The sequence below is a fragment of the Pleurodeles waltl genome, chromosome 12, assembly GCF_031143425.1.
Source record: "Pleurodeles waltl isolate 20211129_DDA chromosome 12, aPleWal1.hap1.20221129, whole genome shotgun sequence".
NCBI classification, from domain to species: Eukaryota; Metazoa; Chordata; class Amphibia; order Caudata; family Salamandridae; genus Pleurodeles; species Pleurodeles waltl.
This window is the reverse complement of record NC_090451.1, coordinates 683,952,807-683,969,627: the sequence shown is the minus strand read 5'-3', so window position 1 is coordinate 683,969,627 and position 16,821 is coordinate 683,952,807. Positions and strand designations below refer to the sequence as shown.

The 16,821-nt window shown below is 47.9% G+C and overlaps 1 protein-coding gene across 1 annotated transcript in view; it reads right to left on the bottom strand.

Annotated features, from left to right (window-relative positions):
• The window catches only part of DNAH2 (dynein axonemal heavy chain 2), a 1,666,550-nt gene that overhangs the window by 587,206 nt on the left and 1,062,523 nt on the right, over window positions 1-16,821 (bottom strand). Inside the window, exon 50 of the mRNA XM_069218683.1 lies at window positions 13,728-13,952. Within this exon, the coding sequence (XP_069074784.1) occupies window positions 13,728-13,952 (225 nt within the window). The remainder of the gene's footprint in view (window positions 1-13,727; window positions 13,953-16,821) is intronic.

Below are 16,821 nucleotides of genomic sequence, written 5' to 3'. Positions count from 1 at the left end.
ATTCCTTTGTCGGAGGGAAAGACTGGAAGGGAAGGGAGTAGCCCTTCCGTTTGATCTGCAGGACCCACTTGTCCGTGGTGATGGAATGCCAGTGAGGGAGTTGAAAACAAATCCTCCCTCCAACTGGACGGACGTGATCCTGCAGAACCACACTAGGAGGGCTTAGGCGCAGTGGAGGGGGGCTGTGTGGCGGTCGACCTCTGGCCAGACCCTCTGGGTCTGATGGTACCACGTCCTCTTCCGGGATGCTGTGAAGCCTGAGGACGGTGGCTAAACTGTGGCTGGCGTGGCACCACGCCCCTCCCGAAGCCTCGGAAGGGGCGAAAGACAGACTGCTGTCGTGCCGGCGTTGAAAGGCCCAAGGATCTGGCCGTGGCTCGAGAATCCTTGAATCTCTCAAGCGCAGAGTCTGCCTTTTCGCCAAAAAGGCGAGAGCCATCAAAGGGCATGTCCATTAAGCTGGGCTGGACATCCCCTGAAAAACCAGTAGAACGTAGCCAGGCGTGGCAACGAAGGACCACTGACGATGAAATCGCTCTGCCCAGCGAGTCGGTCGTGTCCAAGCCACACCGGATTGTAAACTTGGCTGCATCTCTCCCATCCTTTACAGCCTGGGTGAGAGTGTCCCGTACGCCCTCCGGGACCTGGGGCAGCACTTGCGCCACCGTATCCCATAAAGTATGGGAATAACGGCCCAATAGGCAAGAGGTGTTTACAGACCTCAATGCCAGGCTGGAGGAAGAAAACATCTTCCTCCCAAGCTGATCTAGCATCTTGGATTCCCTATCCGGGGGAGCGGAAGGGAAGGCACCACGTGAAGTAGAGGCTTGGACAACCAAGCTCTCAGGAGTGGGGTGTTGTGTCAGGAAACTAGGGTCGCTGGGAGCGGGTCTATGGCGGCGGCCGACCGTCCTATTCACAGGAGCCCCTGTGCTGGGTTTGGACCACGTACCCAGAAGGACGTCTGTAAGAGCCTCATTGAAGGGCAACAACGGTTCCGATGTTGACACCCCCGGCTGAAGCACTTCTGTCAGGATATTAGTCCTGACTGGCACCGTAGGCAAATCTAGGTCCAAGACCTCAGCTACCCTACGCACCACCATAGTGAAAGAAGCCCCCTCCTCCGTAGCCAAATTAGGAGGAGAGAGCATACCAGTATCTGGATATGTGTCCAGTCCACTGGCCTCCCCTAGATCCACATACCAGTCCTGCTGCAATCCTGATTCTAAAGGGTCCTCAGACCTCTCCCATTCCTCTCCTGCCTCTGGCTGTTCCAAATAATGCTCAGACAATGATCTGGGCCGAATCGGCTCCGTCGAAGTTGGAGTCGACGTCGCTCCGGCTCTGGATCATCCGGAATAAGGATGGGGCTGCCACTGGTAGGCGCCGGTGGCGGAATCGTCGATGTCGGACCTGGCGCCGAAGGAGGTCGACTGTGAGAGACCGGCACTGGTCCAGATCTGTTATCAGATCCTGAGGTCCCCAACGGCGCCGAGGCCGAAGCCGCCAGTGTCGAATCTGAAGGGGCCCCTGCTTACCCCACGGGGACCGAAGACCCACCCGAGGGTACAGCCCGCTCAAAGACGATATGCATGGCCTCGTAAAATTCCTTCATTTGAGAGGGGGTCGATCCGGTCCCCGGAAAGGAGGGAAGACGCGGAGTTGACCCTGGCGACGGCTCCGCAGAACCGCGCTCGGAACGTCGACGTTCCCTAGACGCCTCGTTGGTCAACAGGCGTGGCGAAGACGAAGTCCGCTTGGACTTCTTCTTCTTCTTGTGCCTCTTACCTTCCGATGACCTCAAATGTGAGGAAGAGGACTTGGGGCTCCGGGAGCGGTGCCGCGACCTCCTCCTACTGCGAGACCGTGACCTCTGCAGAGTCGCGCCAACCGAAGACGAATGTTGGGCTGCAAGAAGCTTAAGGGATCTCTCCCTCAAGGCCTTCGGCGCCATGGCCCGACAATCGGAGCACGAGGTGGAATCGTGGTCCTTGTCCAAGCACCAAAGACAAACTCAGTGCGGATCCGTCACCTACATGGTGCGATGACACGCACCACACGGCTTGAATCCTGTCTTTCTCAAAGACATGGCTCCAGTCAAAAAAGCATTGTCAAACCGTTGAAGCAGGGTAGCTCTTTCCAAAACTGCGCTTAACCGGCGCGGAAGGAAAAGAACTGACGTACGCGCGCTGAGACGGCGTCTATATAGACAACAGTGACGTCATAGGAGCGGTCGACGCACGCGGATCCGAACGACGCCGTCCGATGGCGCGCACGCAGGGTACTGCTCACAAAAAACTCTGGATTCGAAGCTGACGCCAGGGAATTCTAAGGTCAGGAAGCTGCAGCTAGAAGTCTCTATCAGATAAACATACGCTCTTTACAGCAGCTGTCAAGTAGTAATTTTTATTTTATTTTTTATTATTTGAATACATTTCTGAGTATCTCTTGACCAAATCTAGACTTAGCGTGAGCGTCAGTGTCTAGACAATAGTGTCCTGTGAACGTGTGAAGCGACCTGCAAGTGGCTGCCTTACAGATGTCTGTAATTTCATCTTGTCTAATCCAAGTTGTTGCCACAGCCATCCCTCTTGATGTGTGTGCCTTAGGTTTGCCTGGCAATGGTGTGTTTGCAATTTGGCTGCATAAATAAATGCACTTGAACAATCCATCTAGCTATGGATTGCTTGGATGTTGCTAAACCTTGCTATAAACGGCCATAGTTAATAAATAAGTGGTTATATTTTCTAACAGATTTGGATTTATCTAAATAGAAGCCTAGTACTCTTTTCACATCAAGAGAATGTAAAGACCTTTCTGCTGGAGGGGATTGCAAACAAGTCACTCTTTTTACCCTCACTATTTGCCTGTTATCAATGTGCTTAGATTATTCTCACTGGGATCCTGCTAACCAGGACCCAAGTGATTGCACTTTCTTCTCTAAATTTGGTTTCTTTGGTACCCTTTATACCCCACAGTTGCCATACTGGTGTATCCCTGTTAGTCCCTAGTTTATAGTACTTAGGCACCCAGGGCACTGGTACACCAGGGGTTCCCCATGGGCTGCAGTACAGCAAACTGTGACCGCAGGCCTGCCATTGCAGCCTGAGTGAAAGGGCGCATGCACCCTTTCACTACAGGTCTCTGCACCAAGCCACTGTAAGTCACCCCTATGGTAGGCCTTCCTAGCCGAGAGGGCAGGGTGCAAGTTACTGAGTGTGAGGGCACCCCTGCATGAGTAGAGGAGCCCATACAAACCCCCGTTCAAATGCACTGGACTTTGTAAGTGCGGGGAAGCCATTTTACCTGTGTACTAGCCACAGGTCTCTCAATACCTATGGTCCAGCTACATAATGAAACTCCGAACCTAGGCATGTTTGGTATTAAACATGTTGAAATCATACCCCAATACTAATGCCAGTATTGGTGGCATGACTCCATGCACTCTGGGGGCTCCTTAGAGGACCCCCCAGTATTGCTTTTAACAGTCATCCAGGGTTTGTGGGCAGGCCACGCTGCTGCAGCCCCTCAGACAGGTTTCTGTCCTCCTGCTACTTGACCAACTCAAGCAGGGGAAGGCAGAACAAAGGATTTCCTGTGGGAGAGGGGACGCAACACCCTCTCCCTTGGAAATATGTATTACATGGATGGGGAAGAGTAGCCTTGAGACGTCACTGGCTTGCTTTGAAGAGCACATTTGGTACCCTCCTTGCATAATCCGATTTCCACCAGTCCAGGGACCTTGGGTTCCTGCTCTGGCACGAAACTACACAAAGGAAAAGGGAGTGACTACTCCATTGTCCATCACCACCCCAGGGGTGGTGCCCAGAGCTCCTCCAGGTGTCCACTTGATTCTGCCATCTTGGAAACAAGATGTGCAGAGGCCCCTGGGAGCATCTGGTTTGTCAGGACAAGTGACTGATGTCAGTGACCCCCTCTCTAATAGGTGGTCACCCTGTAGAGTGACTAAGCACCCTGTTTTGGCTATTTAGGGACTCCCTTGTGGATGGGTTTCCAGATTCGGCATGCAAGACTCCACCAGGACTCTTCTGCATTGACCTCTTCTGCTCCCGGCCACCGGAACTGCTGCTGGATGTCACAGGAACCAAACAAGCCTGCAACTCCTGAGATGACCTTGCTTTGCAAATTTGTTTTCTCAGTTCCTTCCAGCAATTGCAACATTTCCACGGCTGTGCATCCTCTAGGGTCAGCAAAAGTCCCTTAGAGTGAAGGATTCACTCCCCTTCACTGCAAGCAACTAAGGCAACAATGTACGGCTGCTGGGATCTGCTCTCCACAAGGACTGTGTGGATCCTCCAACACAAATGGTGATTCTGATTGATCCTCTTGGTCCTCTATGCCTTCTGACCATCTTGGGGGACAGTAAACCCTTGCCTCTCCTTGCAGGACAGAACCCCTGTGCACCGCATCTCATGCAGCAACCAAGGCTTGTTGACTCCTGCTACGGGGGATCTTCAGGCTCCAAGTAGCCCTGGTCTCCAGCACTTCATCCTTGCAAAGACAGTCTCTGCTCTGCTGCTCCAGTGACGTGGGACTCTCCTCCAGGTGTGTTGACTGAAATTCACTGCAACTTACTGTGGCTACAACTGCTTCTGCTGGCTCTGCCGACTGCTGAGGGTCAGCCCAGACTCCCCTCCAAGGGTCGAGTTCCCTGGACCTTGCTTGTCCTCTTCTTCTTTGCAAATCATCTTCTGCCCAGATTTGCTGTTGCCAAGGCTTGTTTGTGGTCCTCCTGGCCACTGACCCAACTGCGACCCGGCATCCAGAGAGAGGCATCTGCTTCACGACTCCAAGGACCTCCCTGCAGGTCCTGGGCTCCACAGCTGATCTTCATCTTCCACCGTCGACCCAGATCTTTATCCACAAAGGAGTGGGTAGTGACTCCTGCCCCACCTGGACTCTCCTGCGTAAGCTGGACTCTGTCCCCTTCTTTTGCAGGTCCTCTTCTACCTGAATCCACTATTGGGTTTCACTGGACTGGTCCTGTTATTGCATAGTTAATTTTTCATGTCCCCTTGTTAATCTCTGGGAAGACCCGGTAACTTACCTCTACTCTCCTGGTCGCTGGGTGTTCTCTAGGTACTCACCTTCGGGGACTCCGAGTTCTTCCAGCTCCCTCCTGACAATCCCACATCCTTGGGTGGGGGACCTAACTTTCCATTCCACTATTTTAGTATATGGTTTGGCCCCCCCATAGGGCCCTAGCTATTTTCTGCTATTTCTTGCCAATGCTTGTTGTTTTTTTTATGCTAACTCCTAATACTTACAGTGTATATATAGTATGCACTTACCTCCAGTTGGGGGGCTGCCTATAAGTAATCTAGTTCAATGTTACTGTAATAAAGTACCTTTATTTTTGCAACACTGTGTGGTTACTTTCAGGTGAGATAAGTTACTATGTGACTACTGTGTTATTGCAGGTGCTTTACACTCCTCGACTAGATAAGTCTTGGCTGCTCACCACAGCTACAACTAAAGAGCCCTGGCTTCCTAGACACTGTCTCACTAACTAACAGGGGTAGTCTGGACCTGGTATAAGGTGCTAACATATAGGTGTCCAACACACACATCAGGCCAACTTCCTACATAGGCAGGGTTAGGAAAAAAGGTAGGCAGAGTGATAGATTGATTGATATAAAACTCTGATACCACCTCAAGTAGAAATGAAGGGTGTGTACGAAGAAACACCCTGTTGTGATGGAAAACTGTAAACGGTTCCACGGAGGAGAGGGCCTGCAACTCACTAACTCTACGAGCGGAAGTGATTGCCACTAGAAATGCTAATTTCTATGTCATGTGTTGCAAAGTTGCTTTATGGATGGGTTCGAAGGGGGGACATATCAGTTTTGATAATACCAAGTTACGTTCCCAAGGAGGAGAAGGTCTTCTGACTGGAAGAAAAGTTTTATTATCTCTTCAAGAAAAGTCTTTGACTACTGATATTTTGAAAAAGTACTGTTGCATTGGTGACTTGTGAAACACAGTGATAGCTGCTAAGTGTACTCTGATAGAGTATAATTGCTGTCTTGACTTGGCGAGACGTAACAAGTAAGGGAGAATGACATTCACTTGTACTGTGATACGGTCATAATTATCGTTACGACACCACAAGCAGAAATGTTTCCACTTAGACTTAAAGCAGGTTCTTGTGGATTGGTGTTTAATTTCTTTTAGGATGTTCACTCAATCTTCTGGAAGGTTTAAATCACCATATTGGATGATCACAGGAGCCCTTGTGCCAAAATCAAAGACTGGATTGTTGGATGCAGAATCTTGCTGTGGAGTCTGGTGAGGAGATCCTGTCTGAGTGGCAGATGCATGTGGCAGGCTGTGGATAAATATAGGAGATCTGTGTACCACCACTGTCTCAGCTAGTCTGGATCAATCAAGATCATTGTGGTGTTCGATCTCATGAGCTCCTGACTATGCCATCAAAAATGAATTCCCACAGGATCTCAGATGGTGATCCAGACTTGCAAAACATCGGCATTTGGTATTATGGGCAGTTGCAAATAGGTTGAGGTTTGGTTTGCACCTCCAAGAGAATATCTGATCTATAGTTTCCTGATCTAACTCCCACTCTTGATTGGATGTTTTCAATCTGCTGAAAGTGTCTGCTAACACATTTTGTTTTTCTGGAACGTGCTCCACTCTAAATGCACCCTGTGAATGATGGATCAATTCCAAATATGTTGTGATTCTCACGATAGGAGAAGAGACCTGGTCCTGCATAGTGCATTGTTGTTAAGTTGTCTGTCTGTATCAGAACCGAGGAATTCTTTATCCTTGTGAGGAAAGCTTGAAGGGCCAGACGTACTGCCTTGAGCTCTAGCACATTGATATAACTCCTGTGCTGTCTTTTCAATTTGCCACTGATCTGCAGGTCTTGAGGGTAGGCTCCCCATTCTTCCAGGGAGGCGTTGGTAGTGATCACCTATGGAGAAGGTAGAGTTAGGAATGACAGACCAACAGACAGATGTAGGCTCTGAGTCCACCAAGATAGAGCTGTGACCACTGCCTTTGCAACTGTGATGGTATCGGCAAAGGAACCTGTGGCCTGCGCCCTCTGGCTGTCCAGTTCCTCCTTGAGTGGTTGCATTCGCAGTCGCAGAATGGAGTGAGAGGGATACAAGATGACATAATTCCCAAGAGAAACTTGAGGAGGCGTACTGAAAGAAACTTTTTTCTTTGAATTGATTTTGCTAAGGTCATTAGCTTTAGCTGTTTTTCCCTTGTAGGAAATGCTTTGTTGAGCGAAGTGTCCAGTGCTGCATGCAGGAAAAATATGTTTTTGAGGACTGAAAATTTGATTTTTTCATGTTGATTGGGAGACCTAGTTGTTTGAACAGAGTCACATAAGCTGTTGTTGATCTCTGCGCTTCTATCTTGGACGAAGGCTTGATTATCCTATAGCCCACATATGGGAATACCTTATGTTTCTGTTTCCTCGGGAATGCTGCGACTAGAGCTAAACATTTTGTGAATACCCCAAGGGCTGACTTCAGGCCAAATGGGAGAACTCTGAATTGAAAATGGCTTCTGGCTACCGTGAACCTGAGAAATTTCCTGTGGGATGGATGAAGTGGGATGGATGAAGGGGGATGTGAAAGTATGCATCCTTAAGGTCGAGGTGGACATAATGGCCCTCATTATGAACACAGCGGTGTTAACCGCCGTGTTCAGGCTGGCGGTCATTTAAGTAACCGCCAGCCCCCCTGGGACCCCGCCGGCCGCATAATTAACATTTTGCTGGGACGGCAGGCGGAAACATTGTTTCCGCCCGCCGGCCCACCAGAATACCTGGCCGGGTCATTGCCGGCGGCTCCACATGGAGCCGCAGTCAATGCCTCTGTGCGGCGGGTGCAGCTGCACCTGTCGCGCAGATCACTGCCCGTAAATCGGGCAGTGACCTGCACGATGGGGCACTGCACAGGGGCCCCTGCACTGCACATGCCAAGTGCTTGTGCAGTGCAGGGGCCCCCAGGGGGCCCCCGGAGCACCCCTTCCGCCAGCGTTTTCCCCCACCAGGGAAAGGCTAGTGGCTGTAGGGATCATTATTCGAGAGGCAGCAGCGCTGCCCTGTCGGATGATGATTCCTTCCACCGTCAGGCTGCCTGTTGGAGGCAGCCTGGCGGTGGATGAGGGCCGCCACCATGTGTACATTATATGGCGGTTCAGCCCGCCATGCTGGTGGCGGTCTTTATACCTGCCGCCGGCATGGCGGGCTGAACCACCGGGGATCATAATTACCCCCATAAGCTCCAGTGTATAGAAGAGGGAGGATGTCTTGCAGTGTTATCATATGGAATGACTGCTTCTTGAGATATATATTTAAGTCTCTGACGTCTAGAGTCGGATTCCATGCCTTCCACTTCTTGGGATCAAGGAAGAAGAAGGAATAAAACCCTTTCCATTTATCTGAAACAGGAATTCTTTTGATTGCTCCTTTCCGGAGCATGGTCAATACTTCCCATTTGAGCAGATGGAGATGCTTTTGATTGTGGAATCCGTACAAACTCTAGGGTGTGACCAAAATGGACAAGAGTCAGGACCCATTGGTCCAACATGATCTGTTGCCAACAATAGATGCAATGGGAAATCCTTCCTCCTAGTTTGGAAGTGGAGGAAACTTTGGTAACCGGAGCTTTGGTAAAATCATTCCCTAAGACTTGTGCCCTTTCCTTTGCATCCTACTCTACGCTTAGGTATGGGTCTGCTATAGGTCGCCTTTGGAGGGTAGTTTTGAGGGTACTGTGTTCGAAATGGATGGTAAGAAGAGACGTAAGTGGGCTATCTGTACTGCTGAAAAACGCCCCTTTGTGATGGAAAACCTCACCCTCTGGCTCTTCGAAAGGGCTGCTTCCTGAATTGAAGCGTCCCAAGGGATGTTGCTGTAAATGTTTCAGTTTTTATTGCTTGCAGAGCATCGTCTACATATTTGCCAAACAGGGCTTCCCCATCGAATGTGAGATCCAGGATCTTGTTTTGGCCCTTTGGCCTGAAAAGAAGTTGCTTGAAGCCAACCCTGCCTCTGAACAACAGCAGCTCCTGCAAGTTGACGAACGACTGTAGTAGCAACATCCATCGCACAGTCAATGACCTGTGCTGAAGCACGCTCTCCCTCCTGCAGGATTTTTTTTGCCTGTGCTTTGGCTTCTTCTGGCAGCTCGTCTAAGTATGGGGCGATGACCGCCAATATCTGTCAGTCATACCTGCCTATGAGAGCCAAGGAACTCAATGCCCTGACCGTTAGAGACAACATTGAAGAAAAGTTCTTACTGATGTTGTCCGGTCGCCTACCCTCTTTGTCAGGCGGTGCAGATGGATTTTTTGATCTTCGCTGGACTGCCTGAGAGATTACTGACTCTGGTCTAGGGTGACCAATTACACAGGCTGGAATGTCCTCTGGAGCCTTGTATTTCTTGTCCAAACGCCGAAGGGCAGTGGTCACTTTGGCTGGGTTTTTCATGACTTTAAGGCCTTCCTCCCAAACATAGTTGACTATGGGCTTGGACCTTACACTTCCTTTACTGAAGTCGTAAAGTAGGCAGTCAGTCTGCTTTGTGGGAACAGGAAGTGCAAATCTTTTTGCGGCTATTTACAATAAATTATGGAACCCCCCGATGTCCTCTGGTGGGGAATCTGCTGGAGTAGGACAAGGTGAGGATGGTGTGGGTATAAGATAATCATCCCATTCCATGTTGTTTTGGTGCTCTCCTTCCTCCCTCTCATCAGAAGTTGTTGGGTCTTGAAGGAGGGCTGTCTGAGGAGTATGCCAGTCAGAATCAGGTAGTGAGAAAGGTCTCCGTATTTGCATGTAAAGTGGTGCTAGTGGTGACCTTGCCTACGTAATTACTTGCTGTGCAGGAGTAGATGTAGGCAGAAATCGTTTTCTATAATCCGCAATCATGAGTTGAAGGTCAGAGATGAGAGACCCAGGTAGCTGATCTATTTCCTTTTGATCTAAGTACTGTTGAGAAACATAGTAAGCTTGTGAATCATAAACGTCTGTGTCATGGTCATCTTGCCCTTCATCCTCTTCCTGGCATTTCATGTGCAATTCAAAGGGCACCTCTTCCTCAGAATCATCTTTATCTTCCTGATATGCAGGTATAAGGGGTGATATCTTGTTCGGAGGGATGAGAGATGGTGTCAAAAATCTCCTCTTCTCTTGTTAAAACTTTTCTCTAGTTTGTGTCATTAACGAGGTCATCAACGACGTAAGCAGAAGCAGCGTGGTGGAAACCATGGGCTCCGTCGACGAGGGAGCTGCCGTTGGTCCTATTGTCGACAGAAGAGTAGCCGTTGACGGTGGTACCGTCGTCAACGATGGTGTTGTAGTCGTCGTAAAGGATGAGGTAGTACATAGCGTTGATACTGTAGTTGTGGTAGCCGTCGTCAACACTGCTGTGAATGTCTTTGTAGTCGTCGGTGTTGATGATGAGACTCTTGGAGACGGTGTGATTTTTGTCGATGTTTTTTTCAGAAGATGGCACACAGGAAGGTTTTTTTAAAAGAGTGATGACCCCCTACTCTGAGCTATTTTAGGAGGTTCTTAAGAAGCCTTTTTTAAACCATGCCAAAGAGGAACAAGGTACTTTTTTCTCCTTGTGTCTCAAAGAAGATGAATGAGTGTGAGGCGATCCTGAAGGACTACGACCTTTGTAAGACCCCTGAGTGGTATTTTTTTAGGTCTTCTTGGGCTGCTCACTGGAGGAATGGGAGTGAGGGGACCTCTTTTGAGATCTTCTAGGGGACGTAAATGAGTCGTCACTATCAGAGCCAGACACAGGCTCTTTTTTGATTTCAGGTTCACGGAGCCAAAACAGCAGCCTCCCCTCTCTGTCCATTAAAGTTTTAATTAGAAAAGGTCCAACAGATCATGCAGTTTTTAGCTGAATTGTCTGGATAAAGACAATAAATGCAATCTTTATGCGGATCCTCGAAGTGAAGCCTCTTGTTTCCACATGTCTTACAGGGTCTGAAGAGACCCTTTTTCTCCTTATCTGACATGACTGGTAAAGAAAAAAGTCAGATAGAACACCAACAAAAAAGACTTTGGTGTAAGAGAGAACTCGTGAAGCACAGAAACTTTGGAAAAAAATGACCAGAAAAAACCTCTGAAAAGGTGTGACTGAGCAGAACTCAGTGGAGACTCCCTAGCTATTATAAGGTACCAGGGGACTTCCATCTCGACGACAGGGAATGATTCAACCATGTGAATCTATGAAAGTTCCAATACTGGAGTAACTTGCAATCAACCTGTCCAGGGTGTTTTTTATCTTATCATAGACCACCTGTTCAAAAATAAGACAGTATACATTGGTCATCTATAGGCAATTTTAGATCACTATACCACACTCCCCATTTATTTATTTTTAAACACAATTTGAATGAGGCAAGAAAAAGATCTCCAAAAATTAGCCCCTTTAGAGGGGCCTGCTGGATATCGCATTGGCTACCAAGCGCAGAGCATGATTCAATGATGAAGCATTTCACCTTGGGTGGGGGACAGGGGGAGGGAGAGGTAGGGGGGGGACATGTAAGAGGGAAGGGAGTGTGGATGAAGGTCCATACATTTTAAAAAGTCCATGTAAAAACAGTGGAAGAAAGTCCAGAAAATGTGGTTTCTTTCCTCCACCCCCCACCGTTGTGGGTTGGGGTATCCAAATGGAACGTTTTATCTTTTTGTGATTAGTTCCGTATTTTTGTGGTGGATGTGTGATGGACCATTAACACCCTCCAATTCGCTTCTTTGAGTACTTGTAATAGCCACTGTAGGAATTGTTGAAGGAAACAAGGAAGTCATCAGTGTCTGTGGTTTCGGCAACAACAGTGTTTTCAGTGATGTCATCAATGCTTTTTTCAACTGTGACTTTGTTGATAATGGTGGTTTCGTCGACAACGGATGCTTCCTCCACAATTACTTTTTTTTAACAGCGATGACGATTTAATTATTGATACTTCATCAATGATCTGATTTTGATGACAATGGAGTCTTCTTTTCTGATGAAATCTTTGATGTGGGCAACAGACCTGAATTCATCCACTGTGTATTCATCAACGTCTTTATAGCTGACGGTGCTGTCAGAGAAGATGTAGCTGACATAGGCTTAGTGGCCCTTTTTTCTTTTTCGAAGGTGAACTGGACCTATATGTAGATTGTGCAACTTTACCCTGACCAGAAGTCTGTCCCTTTAAGGCAGGCACACAAGGTCTCTTGGTGGGAGGTATGCAGGGCTCAGACATAGGACTGTGGCTGGATCCTTTGATGTAGTGATCTCCAGCTTGCACTTTTGGTTTTCAAAGTGCTCTTTTGGGAACATGTCAGATGATTCCATATTCAAGAATCTCAGCAATAGACACTCCCAGTCTTTAAAGGGTTTTGCTACTAAGCATCACAGTTATCACAAATCTGGGCTTGTGACCAGATTTGTGAAGACAAACTTAACACTTTCTGTGGTGGTCATCAGTATATCCCTTCCTTGCCCCACTCACCTCCATGGCTTGACGAGAGTTTTAAAATGGGAAGGTTCAGACATTGTGTCCAGTCAAGTAATACAAATATGACAGATGGAGTGCTGGAACCATGGCCCGCCTCCACCGTACTGGCTAGGCTACTTGTGGTTTGTGAAGGTTTTCAATTTGTTTTCTGTAAGAATATGTTTATGAGTATAAACATAAGAAAAAGTTGCAAAGGCACATAGTACTTGTCTACTGGTCCCATTGTATCAACTGATCAGAATGAAAAGTATGTCTCTAGAGTGATGTCATAACATCTAGATCAGACTTCAAAAGAGACCGTAAAAAGAAGAGATTAATCAGAAATGTCAGTGGCTTTACTGAAATACTGCTTTTTTTAACAGTGACTACTGATGGGTCCAGGAGTGTTGTTGGGGAACAATTCAAGCTTGTGAATCTTAGCCTGAAGTTGAAGAATAATTCAAGCATGTGCATGCTGAAGAAGTGGGCATTTCCAACATGGGTTAGCAAGGAGTGCTGCAGGTCAGTACTGAAATAGGCTGGCAGAGCAGTGTGTAGGTTTCAGTAGTGAAGGGGATGCTGCAGGTCAGAAATAAAGTAGAGTACCAGGGCAGGGCAGAGGGTTATTCCCAGTACTGGCATAGCACAAGTGATACTATCTGGGAAGGAGATTGTCAAGCAGAGTGGTGTATGGGGCTCAGTAATGTGATAGCAGCAGAGGTGCTAGGTAGAAATAAGTAGCTCCAGAACAGGGTGTGTAGTTGTAATTGAAATACATGACATTCAGTACTTGAGCACTGTGAGGGACCCAAAATTAAGAGAGTAGCCGCACTACTGGATGTAAAGACATGTGCATTCACATAACTGTTTGCGATTCCCAGTACTTAAATAACACCACTGTCGCTGGTTGCACATAAGAAGTAGTATCAGATGTAAGCATAGGGGTTCAATATTAAAATGGAAGGGGTGGTAAGTTGGTCAGAATTTATGTGTATTTCCATTGTTTTTATGAGTCTAAGTACTGAGATAACAGCAATGCTGTAGGTCCAGAATGAGGTGTATTACCACAGTGATGCGTAAGTCCAGAAAGTGGTTGTTGAGCTTCAGGTGCATTAGCAGTGCAGCTCTCTGTTCCAATATTGGAGGTTATGCTTAGCAGACAGAGCTAGGATTAGCTTCTCAACACACCCTTGGATATGAGAATGACTGCGGCTCAAGCTCACCTTGATGTACTTGATGGTCTGGTTTTGCCTGTCATACCAGAAGCCATAATCAATCCAGAGTCGAAGGAGCTCTAGCGGAGGCTGGGAGCCGAAGGTGTCGTTGGCGGGCATGTTAAGATCATCCATGAAAGTAATCAGCTTCTTGCCTCCCATAGGCACATAGACCCCTTTCGTCCTTTTCTCTACGCGGCTCTCGATGATGTTCTGGACATTTCTGGATGTTGTCTGGGAAACAAGACAACAATGTCTTACATGTAAGCTTAAGATTTCACAGAGAACACTTTGATGAGACAGAAACGTGACTTGTGTACTTCGTCGAAAATATTCATATAAGACAACAATTGTACAGCAAGACATTCTCATAGTCAACATAGGCATCAAAGAGGGCCATAATAAACAGATATGTTCAGCCAGTTGAAAGCTATTGCTAAATCAGAAATGTCTGAGAAAAATCATCCTTTGATGAAGGGTTTGTCAAACCTTCTGTCACCAGTCAGTGGCCAAAGCAGTGAACGATTTCTCAAAAGGTTCAAAATCCATACATTCCATGCAACCGAATTCAGAAAAGCCCAAAAAACTATTTTCATTCCTTCTCCCTCTAAATATCAATCTGTTCCAGAGACTTCTAATCTGTGCATGTAGGGAGCTGGCTCTGTATATACTACATCAAAATGAGATAAAGTGTGCACAGAGTCCAGGGGTTCCTTAAGAGGCTTGACAGAGGCAATAATAGATAATACTAATGTTCTATTTGTGGTAGTGTGGTCGAGCAGTTAGGCTTATCAGAGGGTAGTGTTAAGCATTTGTTGTACACACATAAGCAATAAGTGAAAACACACACTCAATGACTTACCTCTAGACCAATAAGTTTTTATAGATCGAAAAATATTCTTTTGTTAATTTATTTCTAGGACCACAAGGCTCACTTAGCAGGTAAGTACATTAAATGAAAGGTACTTTATACATTAATACTTAGAACGTTGAATGGAATCAACAACGTACACAGTTTTCTTTAAAATGACAAAAAGCTATTTTCAAAGTGGACACAGTGCAATTTTCAACAGTTCCTGGGGAGGTAAGTAACAAACTTATAGGTTCAATCTGGTCCTGAAGAACGCGTTGCTTCCTTTCTTGCAGCTTTTCTAAGCAGGAGACGGGCCGGTAGGGCTGGGGCCGAGCCAGTTGTGTCTCTTTCTCTTCTCTGCAGGGGTTTCAGCGCAGCAGTCCTTCTTTCTTGAGGTCGTCAGGAATCTAAAGAGCTGGGTTCAGGGTCGCCCCTAAATACTGAATTTGGGGGGTGATACGGTCAAGGGGCAGTAGCCAATGGCTACTGTCCTTGAGGGTGGCTACACCCTTCTTGTGCCTCCTCCCTTTGGGGAGGGGAGCACCTCCCTATGCCTACTGGGCTAAATCCTCCAAAGCAAGATGGAGGATTTTCCAAGGAGGGGGTCACTTCAGTTCTGGTCACCTTAGGGGTGGTCTTGGCTGAGGGGGTGACTCCTCCTTGTTTTTCTCATTATCCCTCTGGACTTGCAGCCAACAGGTAGGGGGCTTGTCCAGGGGCGGGCATCTCCACTAGCTGGAGTGCCCTGGGGCACTGTAACACCAGGCTTGAGCCTTTGAGGCTCACCGCCAGGTGTTACAGTTCCCGCAGGGGGAGGTGTGAAGCACCTCCACCCAGGACAGGCTTTGTTTCTGACCACAGAGTGCACAAAGGCACTCACCCCATGTGGTCAGACACTCGTCTATAAGTGGCAGGCTGGAACAGACCAGTCAGCCTTGCACTACCAGTTGGGCTAACATACAGGGGGCATCTCTAAGATGCCCTCTGTGCATGTTTCAATAAATCCCACACTGGCATCACTGTGGGTTTATTGTGCTGAGAACTTTGATACCAAACTTCCCAGGATTTAGTGTATCCATTATGGTGCTGTGGAGTTCTACTGACAAACTCCCAGACCATATACTCAGTATGGCTACCCTGCACTTACAATGTCTAGGAATTGACTTAGACACTGTAGGGGCGTAGTGCTCATGCAGCTATGCCCTCACCTGTGGCATAGTGCACCCAGCCTTAGGGCTATAAGGCCTGATAGAGGGGTGACTTACCTATGCCACAGGCAGTGGTTTGTGGGCATGGCAATCTATGGGGAGTGCCATGTCAACTTTGTCTTTTCCCCCCACTAGTGCACACAAGCTGCAAAGCAGTGTGCATGTACTGACTGAGGGGGTCAGTGAGGGTGGCATAATGCATGCTGCAGCCCTTAGGGACCTTCCCTGGCCACAGGGCCCTTGATACCAGGGGCACCTTTTACAGGGGACTTAACAGTGTGCCAGGGCTGTGACAATTGTGGAAGCAAAGGTACAGTTGTAGGGAAAGAACACCGGTCTTTGAGCCTGGATAGCAGGGTCCCAGCACACTTCCAATCAAAGCTGGCATCAACACTAGGCAAAAAGTGGGGGGTCACCATGCCAACAGTGGCATTTTCCTACACCTCCAGTGGACTATATTCAGGTAATGTGTCAGTGCGGGACAAATGCATGTTTAGGGCATGGCGCAGTTGAATGTACTTAAAGAATTGTGTGCGGGAGAGTTGGAAGTCGGTCTGTAGGTCCTGAAAGGATCGCATCGAATCCTCCCTCCACACATCACCCAATTGCGAAATGCCCACCAAGTCCCATCTTTCAAACCCACTCAATGCAGTCGATTCGGTTAGCCATTTGCCATGCCATAAGGGGGTCTGCTGGGTAATGACATTATTTAATCGAGTGTGACGCAGGGCCGCACGCCATGCGAGAAACACTGCTCTATTCACTGGATCCATCTCACGGGAGAGTACTGAACCATAGAGTAAGTCTAAAATTTGTGGAAAGCTAAGTGTAGCCAATTCCAACTGATAAGCCTGATATCCCCCCCCATTAATCCAGTCATGCACGAGCAGGAGCTGTGTTGCTAAGTAGTATAAATAAGGGTTAGCCATACTCATCCCCCCGTTGTGTACCCCCCTTTGGCAGTGTTGCAGTGCAATTCGGTGCCTCTACCCATACCAGAGGAATGAGGTTGTTGCCCTGTCTAATGTATGGAACTAGAAGT